The following is a 10,829-nucleotide window of genomic DNA, read 5'->3' as shown; positions in this document are numbered from 1 at the left end:
ACACACATACACACACAATGGAATATTACTCAGCAATCAAAGAGAATAAAATCATGGCATTTGCAGGTAAACGGATGGAGTTAGAGAAGATAATGCTAAGTGAAATTAGCCAATTCCCAAAAAAACAAATGCTGAATGTTTTCTTTGATATAATGAGGCTGATTCATAGTGGGATAGGGAGAAGGAGCATGGAAAGAACAGACTAACTCTATAGAGGGCAGAGGGGTTGGAGGGAAAGGGAGGGGGCATGGGGTTATAAATGATGTGATGATCACTATTATCCAAAATACATGTATGAAGACACGAATTGGTGTGAATATACTTTGTATAGAATCAGAGATATGAAAAATTGTGCTCTATTTGTGTAATAAGAATTGTAATAAGATTCCACTGTCATATATAAATAAAAAAAGTAAAAATAAAGAATATCTATTGTCAGAAAGACAAAAGAGGATAGTGAGGAAGTGGAGAAAAAGGAATCCTTCTGTCCTACTGGAGGGGATAGGGATATAAATTTGTACAGCCATTATGGAAAGCAGTGTGGGAGGTCATCCTCGCATGAGTTTTGAGTTACCTCCCTGGCTGGGTGGAGAGGCGTTTAGATACATCTTTGTGTCCAGAGCTTTCCCCACCCTTCTCAGGTCCGAGGGCTTGTCCATGTGGAGGTATGTCTGGCCATATCCTGAAGACCCAATAGTCGCACCTGAACTTGGGACACTGCTCGCCTTAATCTTCACCGGATGGGATTTTCCCCAGAATTTTTTGTTCCCCAATAAAAGTCCACTCCCTGGCGTGTTCTTTCTCTCTCTCTCACACTAACCTCTTCAGTAAACCTCGATACCATGATAGGTAGCTGGAGGCTGGAGCTAGGAGAAGCCGTCATGGAGCTGGTTTAAAGGTAATTAGAGTCTATCTCTTTAATTCAAAACTCCCTAAGGATTTCTCATGTACCCAACCTTTATTTATGAAACCTGTACTGGTCGCGGCCTAAAAAGCAGTATGTAGGTTTCTCAAAAAATTAAAAATAAAACCTGATCTTCCATCACACCCTATTCAGTCTTTAAGCATTTACCCATCCTACAAAAATTCCCTGTGTTTAGAACTCCTTCATTTTAGTCGGAAGTGCTACATCTGGAACCTAGTCAATGGGCACTGAATGGGCACTGAATAAAATGGGCACTGAATAAAATTGCTGAACCAGTGGAATCAAGACTTCTGGCTCTCCAGTATAAGGCAGTTAAGTTCTTTCCTCCCACTGATCTTCATGTTCTGTGCCAGCTGGCTGTTGACTCATAGTTTAGGAAAGGCAAGCTCCAATGATAATACAAGGATCCTCCTGTTTTACTTCTCAGGGCTGAGCGGCATCTGTGTCAAGGACAGGAGGTCTGCACACCCTGCTCTGCTGTTCTTTAGTGCAGAGTCTGACAGACTCCCCTGGGCATTGTTTGACAGACTTTTGTGGTGTTAGGTCCAGGAATCCCTGTGCCAACTCCTCTGGATGGATTTCACTTCAGGTTCCAGGCTTAGAGCTCAGATTTCACCTCTGCCCCTGTTCTGCCTGGTGTTCTGCATCTGAGGCTACAGAGAGGGGCAGAAACTGTAAGGGATCTTGGATCACTGGCCTCACTGAGATGGGCTCCCTGCCCTACATCAGGTAACTCATCCCAGCTGCCTATGGGACTGTCCAAGTCTGTGACCCAGCCTGCCCTTCCAGGAGCTGGGGCCTTTCCTCCTTCCTAGTGCTGCTTTCCCATAACCCTGAGTGGTCTTAGTAGAGAGCCTCCTAGACCTTCCCCACATCCATTCTATCAGTTATGCACAGCTATTCCTGGCCCCAAGCCCTGGGAGCATCATGTGGACTGAGACATCTTCCTGGTTCTTAAACATGCAGGAGACTCTTCTCATTAACTCCCCTTTCAAGCTTCCTCCCTCCCAGCTCTTTCTTATGCAGAAAGCCCCCTTGCCCTGTGCTGCTGGGGGTCTTTACATTTAATTCAGTACAAGAAAATCCAGGGTTGTGGCTGTAGACAAAGTGCTCCAGTACTGCACCCTGTTTCCTTCCTGGACCCTCTGTATGGAGTGCTCCACCAGAGGTGAAGCCCCCTTTCTTCCCTGACTTTGCCTGACCCCCAGTGCTTAACCTTGTCCAGTTTCTGTCTGTCCCCAGCTTCAGTTCTGACTGAGGAGGACTGGGATAACTGGTGATGGGAGAACCTGGGTGGAGCCAGGTGGGGCTGTAGCTCTCTTACCTTAGGCTCCCCTAAGAGAATCCCTGCTTGTGATGAGATTCCTGTAGAAGATTCTAGAGTAACCTTCTGGTCCTTACAGCTTGAGGAGGCCAACACCTTCATGTGGTTACTGTTATATTTTTCTCCCCACAGTTGCTGCCTAGCCTGGAAAGGAATCGTGGGCATCTTTTTTCTGCCAATTATCTTGTCAGGTTTTGCTTCTTGCCCTAAACATAAAGATGGAAAAGTGACTTGGTCTTCATGCAGGTTTGCCTGAGTGGGGAACCTGAGTGGGTAAAAAGGGAGTTTTCTCTTACTGGAGAAAGAAATATGCTTACCTGAAAACAGGAACTTCATTTTCTTGAAGGTTGCAGCAGGCTCTCCTGTCTATCTTCCTTCTTCCTTCCTTCCCCTTTCCATGCAGGTCTAACTGGTCTCATCTGAACCCTCTCACACTGAAGAAACGATCTGAGGGACTTGTTGGAAGGTGTGCACACTTCACCTTGGAGGGTCATAAGTTCCTCATCTTCGGGGGCTCCATCCATTACTTCCGGATGCCCAGGGAGTACTGGAGGGACCGCTTGCTCAAGCTGAAGGCCTGTGGCTTCAACACTGTTACCACGTGAGAGCTGCCCCTCAGCCTCTATCACCAGCTTACCCCATGGGGCTTCTGGAATATGCATCCTGGCTTAGAGCAGTCTCTTATTTTGGAGTGCAGTATCAGAAGCTGTCTCCAGAGTAGACATTTAGAGGACATTCTTTTTATGCTTAAATGTAGAGCTGTCAGCTACCATACCATACTTTCCTCAGTGATCAAAGCTTTGGATAGGGGTTAATAGGACAAATGTAAGGGAGTAGATGATTTATCAAGAATTTGATAATTTTTTTGATCCCTTGGGAGCACTCAGTTTAATGACATGCTGGATGCATACTTACAGATGAATATACACAGGCTTACAGACTTTAAAAATACCTTCCATTTATGTATGTGAATAAGAATATCTAGAGGAATAGCACCAGTATCACAAAATGAACAAGTAAGAAAATACCAGCATCACTAAGTGAAGTTTAATGGCCTTAAGGGAACAAACACTGCAGGATAATGCTTGAGATGTAGGGATTTAGAGTCAGATACACACGGCCACCAGCACAGTTCTTCCTCCTACTAACCTTCCTATGTCAGGCCCAGAACCCTCCACTGTAAAGACATAAGGTTGTCTCATAAGGTTGTATTGATGATTAAAGGAGATAAAACCTTTATCTTATTTATACAGAAAAAGCTTATCACAATGCCTGGCATGCACATGTCTTCATCAATGGTGGCAGAAAGAAATGCAAACCCAGTTTAGTCAGTTAGAAGAACTGGAATATAAATGAGCATGAATTCACCATGATTAAACATAGTGACAAAAGGCAGCTTGTGTTTGGTGTGTGCTGATGAGGAGGCACTTTCTATCATACTCATAATCACATGGTCTTCAGGACTGTCCTGAGAGGTGGATAGTACAACTCCCACTGTTGGAGTTGTACTAACAGACTGGTCACATTGGGATTAATTAGCTCACTCAGGTTGCTGTGGAATGTGCAGGCAGTGTGGGTGGAGCCCACCTTCCATATTATGGGTAGGTTCCTCCCCAGCATGTCCTGTGGTGTGCCTAGGTAGCTTTTGAGTATGTATACCCCCTGAAGTTGTACCTGGAGTTCTGCCTGTGCACAGATAACCAGTCAAATGAAAACCACACCCAAACAAAAATCACATTGAATTAACAGACCCATTTTCACCAAATTGTGAAGCTCTTAGGTCAGGAGTCAATCATGGTGGATGAAGAGTGTCCCAAAGAGAAACTTCTCCAGAAGACTGCATTGTTAAGTTTGCATGTTAGTCAGGGTATATGTTAGTTACTTCAAGAGAACCAGCTCCTGAAGGTCAGAGGGAAGGCAGGGAAGACCATGATTAGGATCATGATTCTGCTGTTTCCAGAAAACTGAATTGCTAATTTCAATAGAGCTGACACTATCAATTAGGGTGACCAATTTTAGTTATACTTATGGAGTACTTATACACAGCCAGGCATGCTCTAAACCCTGGACAACATTAATTTACTCTGCCCAATAGCAATCATCTATGGTGAGTGGTGGTATTTGTAAATAAGAAAAATCTGGCCCAGGGAGGTTGAGTCACTTTCCCAAAATCACAGTGCCTGAGGCATAGATAGTCGTAGCAGAGCTATGCTTTACCTCACTCAAACAGCAAGGACAATGGCTACACCATTTGGCTGCCTCTCATAGTCACAGACTTTTATTTTTTATTTTTTTGGGGGGAGTACTGGGGATTGAACTCAGGGCACTCAACCTCTGAGCCACATCCCCAGCCCTATTTTGTATTTCATTTTATTATTTTTATTTTGTATTTTATTTAGAGACATAGACTTTTAGATATTGAAGATTACACTGTAGAATGTTTATTCCATGTTGTAAAATTTAAATGTTCTTCAAACGGCATTTTTTGATGCACAATTTTTCTGTTTCTTGATCAAATTTTTGTCATCAACTTCAAAGATTTGTTGTTTGCATGGTTAAGTCATGGAGCTTCTATCAGTTAATATAAGGAAAAAATAAAGGCAGTTTTTTTGTTTGTTTTTTAGGTGCTAGGATTGAACACAGGACCTTGTACATGTTAGATAAGCACTCTACCCCCCGTCCAAAGGCAGTCCTGAGAATCTCACACTTAGTAAATTGAAAGAGAAAAACCAAAAATGCATTAGCAAAATGCTATGGGGCATATAAAGTCGTATTTATATCAGAATTATATTAATTATGTTAATACCAAAATACATAATGCTAGATTGACTTCCTGGGTTAATTCTGCATTGACTATTATAGGTTATACTCATGATCTAACAATATTTTAAAAGAGATGGCACTGAGTTGTCTTCACACATCTATGCCACTGATCAGCTAGAGTTGGTACAGAGGGAGAATTTGAAATTGATAGGCTGCAAATTGATAAGTGGTATATCTACTGTGCAAGAAACATTATGAGAAATAATTATTGAGCTTCACTGAGATCTGCTACTGCATCTATCATTTTAGTTTTGTATACTCATCTTTTCAAGCAGTGACATTGACAGTTTTTCTAAAATTCAATGTAACTTACAGTCCTGGGATGAATTTGATTTACTCATGTTTACCTATAATTGTAAGAGAAATTGATTTGAAATTTTATTTTAGTTAGTGTTCTTGTTCAGTTTTGATATCAGTCCCATAATTAAGCTCATAAAATGAGTAAATCTTTTTCTACTCATTGATAATATTTTCAAAAGAATTATCTTTGTTCTGAGTGTTTCTTAAAATTCACACATAAAACTCTGTGATAACTATCTTTTATGGTTGTGAGGGTGAGATTCATAGGATCTTGAATTTTTATTAATATATTTTCTCTACTTATTATGAGTATATCCTATTTTTCTTAATAAGTGTTTTGCTTTTCTTTTTCTTGGGAGACTTTCTTCTTTCTGACTGGGACTTTGAAAAATCTTCCTTTTTTCCCTGTACTCGCTGCATTGTGTACTTGGGCTATTTAGCAACCTCGTTGGGAGCTGGCTGTCCTTTTGATAATAATCCTATCTAATTTTTAATTTATTTTCAAACAACTGGCAAGTAGCTTTGTTAATCATCCCTGTTTTTTTTTATTTATATTTCACAATTTCTGAGTTCTGTGTAATTTCCTCTCTCCTACCTTATTTGATTTGGTTCTTTCTCCTCATGTTTTCCTCTCCTTGGATCTCCTTCTCTGTTACTTAATTGTTTCTCTCTTCACCTCTCCTTTTTACTTTTCTTCCTCTTCTTCTTCTTTTCTGATTTGAATATTTAATTCATTTTCCTTCTAGGACTTCTTGTTTTTATAATGGGGCCATTTAGAGATATGAATGCTTTTCCTAAGTGTTGCTTTAGTTATATATCCCACAAGTCTTATTATACTGTACTTTCAAAATCATTTAGTTAAAATATTCATAAGTTTTGTTGAATTTCCCTCCTTGACCCATAAACAATTTGGGAATGTGTTTTCTGCTTTTTTTTTTCATTGTGGTACTAGGGATTAAACCCAGGGTCTTGTGCATACAAGACAAGCACATTACCAACTGAGCTATATCCCCAGCCATGCTTTCTGTTTTATTTGTTTGTCTTACTTTTTATTATTTTTTTAAACTGTCATTTTTATAATTTAGTTTCCTTTGTCTTGAGATCATAAACTATGTGACATACACTTCTGGAATTTGGAATCTGTTGACTATTAGTTTTTAAATATATTTATAAATTCCACATTTTAATCATGTTGTTGAAGTCAATATCCTTATAATTTTTCTACATATTTTCTTTATTTCTTAGGTATTTTAATCCTTTCACTATGACTGTGAAATCAACTTATCCATTTCTTCTCTAATTCAGTCAGCTTCTCCTTTAGTAGAAGCTACTTCATTAAGGGCATAGAAGGTTGAATAGCACATTTTGTGGATGGAATTATTTTTATTTAAGGCCACGCACCTTATCTGACTGCCACTATTGCCTTAAAACCATTTGTATACTACCAGTTTTATTAGTGTAATTTTGCCTTATACATCTTTCTTCATCTTTCTGTTTTCAGCAATTTTCCTTAAATCACTTGTAAGTAGCTTTTTGCAATTTTTTATTCTATTCTCACAATAGAGCTATGTGCATATAAAAACAGAGTCAATACAAATTTTACACATGTCCTTTGACTTTGCAGGCAGCCCTCTGAGGAAGGACCTTGGCAGAGGCCCTTCTTGCTGAGGTCTAAAGACTGAACCCTACTGAATTGCATTTCCCTTGCCCTCATAGAAACTCCTTATATCTTCTTACTTTGTTTAATTCTTAGCAAGACTATATCAGGCAGATATGCACATTTTTGTTGTTTTTTCTTTTTCTTTATATTTTTAATGGGTACTATAAAGAATGAGGTGGTGAGTGAAATTATATATAAATCTAAGGAATCTAGAATCCAAGGATAATTGATACCTTGGACCACAATTGAGCAACAGAGAAAGGAATTGTTGAAGATAGTCATTGTTCTTGTGATAGAGGTTATTTTCCATCAGAAACTTAAACTCACTGAACTACTGCAGGGTTTAACTTGGTTTGGGGCTGATGTAACCACTGGAAAAAATAAATAAGATGCTTATTGTACTTTCCTATTCCTTTCCCAGCTACATTCCATGGAACCTGCATGAGCCAGAAAGAGGCCAATTCTACTTCTCTGGGAACCTGGACATGGAGTATGTATTGCTACTGTTTCTGTGACCTGGCTTGGGGCAGGAAGCAGAGACATGGCTACTTGGGGTTGATTTGGAACTCTAGGGGTATCTTCTCTTTGCTTTGAGGACCAAAGAGGTCCTGAGGTCTGGACCCCTGGTCTCAGGATGCTGTGAGAGGCTCAGCACCCTGGGCCCAATTGCTCCCCAGAAATGACCTATTACCCAGAGACTTGTGGTTATTGGGATCCAGTCTCACTTCTCCACTGCAGCTAAGAGGGACCAAGACCCCTGGTGCTGCCCAACTCTGCAATGGTGTTTAGCAACCTCGTTGGGAGCTGGCTGTCCTTTTGATTATCATGTCCATTATTGGAGACAGACCCTCTGTACCATATAGGATGGCCTTTTTTCTTAGGTCCCATGAGGCTGGGTAGATGGTCCTGATGCCCACAGCTAATGCGAACCCAGCTCCCAGGGCCTCTAGCCTCCCACCTGGTGGACTAATTTCCTGCTTTGCTGGGCTGAACTGGGCTAACTCTTTTTCACTCCAGTGTCCCTAGTTAAGAACAAGGGGAAGAGTGGGCAACTTGTTATGTGTATGGGCTTCTACCCAGGCAGCCTCCTCTCTGCACTGCCATGAGAGGATCTGACTTTGTTTACCTTCCTAGAGCCTTTGTCCTGTTGGCTGCAAAGGTTGGACTGTGGGTGATTCTGCGTCCAGGACCCTACATCTGTGCAGAGGTTGACCTTGGGGGCTTGCCCAGGTGAGTGGGACTCTGAGTCCAAGAGCTAAAATTTAATAATATGTTTTAATTCATGAAAAATAACACTGCAGTCAGATGAAAATGAAATTCACCTTCATGGACTGAGCAAGTGTTTTTTTTCAAATTTTTCACTGTGCCATGTACTTCATATCCTGTCCTGTGAAGCCTGCAGTGGTGTGGGGGAGTTGTGGGCACTACTGTCATCCCATTTCACAGGTGAAGCAGATATGGGTCCTGGTAATGGACAATAAGAGGTAAGAGGGAGCAGCAGTTCTTGGGATTCTAATCCCACAGAGGAGGAGCTGAGGCCACCTCTGATCTTCTTATTGGATGGGAGGGAAGGGACCAGAAGCTTTAGAACAGAGAAAGTTCTGACAACCGCTGAGCTTCTTCTGGCAAACTCAGATCTTACTCTCTTTTGTTGAGGTCAGGCCACCTTCTCCAACCATAAAGAACTCAGCCTATTTACCAGCCTTTTCTATTTTCTTGGCTTTTATTGCTGTGATGCTGACTCTCTGCCCAGATTGCTCAGTCTCAGAGTAAGAATCCAGGAATCCTGTAATCCCTCTGAACTGACAGGTCCCAGTCCCATCTTGGATCTGTCTTTGGTTGATCAGTTATTCCCCAGGTGAGATAAAGGCTTTGCTTTAACCCAGATGAACACCTTCCTTTCAATGCAGGAGAAGCAGCCTTCTTTTCTTTCTATGGGTGTACTGTAGTTATACATAACAGAATATATTGCTCTGTATTCATTGTTACATATTCATCATCTTTAATACCTCCCTTTTCCTCTCCTCTTACCTTCCCCAGTCTCTCTTTATTCTATTTGTCTCATTTCTATTTTCATGAGATCCTCCTTGTCAGTGTATAGCCTTGCCAATGTATATTATTGTTTGTAATCTTGATGACTGCCATTCTAACTGGAGTAAGATGAAATCTCAGTTTTAATTTTGATGTGTATTTGCCCTATTGCTAAAGATGTTGAACATTTTTTCATATAATTGTTAACCATTTGTGTTTCTTATTTTGAGAAATGTCTGTTTACTTCTTTTGCCTAAATTATTGGTTGGGTTATTTGCTTTTTTGGCATTGAGTGTTTTTGAGTTCTTTACATATTCTGGATATTAATCACCTGTCTGAGGAGCAGCTGGCAAAGATTTTTCCCCCATTTTGAAGGCTGCTATAACTTCAGGCTCTTAATAATTTTTTTTTTGCTGTGCAGAATCTTTTGAATTTATGGCATCTCACTTATTGATTCTTGGTTTTACTTCTTGAACTGTCAGGATCTTGTTGAGGAAGTTGGTGCCTGCACCTATATGATGGAATGTTGACCCTATGTTTTCTTCCAGCAGTTGCAAGATTTCTGGTATAATTCGTAACCCCTTTGATCCATTTTGGTTGACTTTTGTATAAGGTGAAACACTGGAACTATTTTCATTCTCCTACATATGGATATCCAGTTTTTCCTATGCCATTTGTTTTAAAGGCTGTCTTTTTTCCATGATATATTTTGGGCATCTTTGGCTATTATCAGATGACTATATCTGTGTGGGTTTGTATGTATGTCTTCTATTCCATTGGTTCCATGTGTCTTTTTTTTTTTTTTTGGCCAGTATTATACTGCTTTTGTAAGTATAGCTCTGTAGAATAATTTAAAATCAGGTATAATGCCTTCAATATTGCTTTTTTTTTAATACTTAGAATTACTTTTGCTATTTGGGTCTTTTTTTAAAGAGAGAGGAGAGAGAGAGAGAGAATTTATTTTTAATATTTATTTATTTATTTATTTATTTTTAATTAATTTTTATTGTTGGTTGTTCAAAACATTACATAGTTGTTGATATATCATATTTCACACTTTGATTCAAGTGGGATATGAACTCCCATTTTTACCCGGTATATAGATTGCAGAATCACATCAGTTGCACATCCATTGATTTACATATTGCCATACTAGTGTCTTTTGTATTCTGCTGCCTTTCCTATCCTCTACTATCCCCCCTCCCCCCCTCCCCCTCCCCCTCCCCTCTCCTCTTCTCTCTCTACCCCCTCTACTGTAATTCATTTCTCCCCCTTATATTTTTCCCCTTTCCCCTCACTTCCTCTTGTATGTAATTTTGTATACCCCCTAAGGGTCTCCTTCCATTTCCATGCAATTTCCCTTCTTTTTCCCTTTCCCTCCCACCTCTCATCCCTGTTTAATGTTAATCTTCTTCTCATGCTCTTCGTCCCTACTCTGTTCTTAGTTACTCTCCTTATATCAAAGAAGACATTTGGCATTTGTTTTTTAGGGATTGGCTGGCTTAACTTAGCATAATCTGCTCTAATGCCATCCATTTCCCTCCAAATTCTATGATTTTGTCATTTTTTAATGCAGAGTAATACTCCATTGTGTATAAATGCCACATTTTTTTTATCCATTCGTCTATTGAAGGGCATCTAGGTTGGTTCCACAGTCTTGCTATTGTGAATTGTGCTGCTATGAACATGGATGTAGCAGTGTCCCTATAGTGTGCTTTTTTTTTTAGGTCTTTAGGGAATACACCGAGTAGGGGAATAGCTGGGTC

At 40.1% G+C, this 10,829-nt stretch overlaps 1 protein-coding gene across 1 annotated transcript in view; it reads left to right on the top strand.

The window, feature by feature from the left end:
- Nucleotides 1-528: 528 nt before the first annotated feature.
- Nucleotides 529-10,829, top strand: part of LOC143386594 (beta-galactosidase-1-like protein 3) — a 36,808-nt gene continuing 26,507 nt past the window's right edge. Inside the window, exons 1-5 of the mRNA XM_077108151.1 lie at nt 529-665; nt 2,382-2,468; nt 2,632-2,850; nt 7,454-7,522; nt 8,167-8,262. Coding sequence (XP_076964266.1) covers nt 529-665; nt 2,382-2,468; nt 2,632-2,850; nt 7,454-7,522; nt 8,167-8,262 — 608 coding nt within the window. The remainder of the gene's footprint in view (nt 666-2,381; nt 2,469-2,631; nt 2,851-7,453; nt 7,523-8,166; nt 8,263-10,829) is intronic.

This window comes from Callospermophilus lateralis, chromosome 2 (genome assembly GCF_048772815.1).
Source record: "Callospermophilus lateralis isolate mCalLat2 chromosome 2, mCalLat2.hap1, whole genome shotgun sequence".
NCBI classification, from domain to species: Eukaryota; Metazoa; Chordata; class Mammalia; order Rodentia; family Sciuridae; genus Callospermophilus; species Callospermophilus lateralis.
This window is presented reverse-complemented; position numbering and strand designations above follow the sequence as displayed.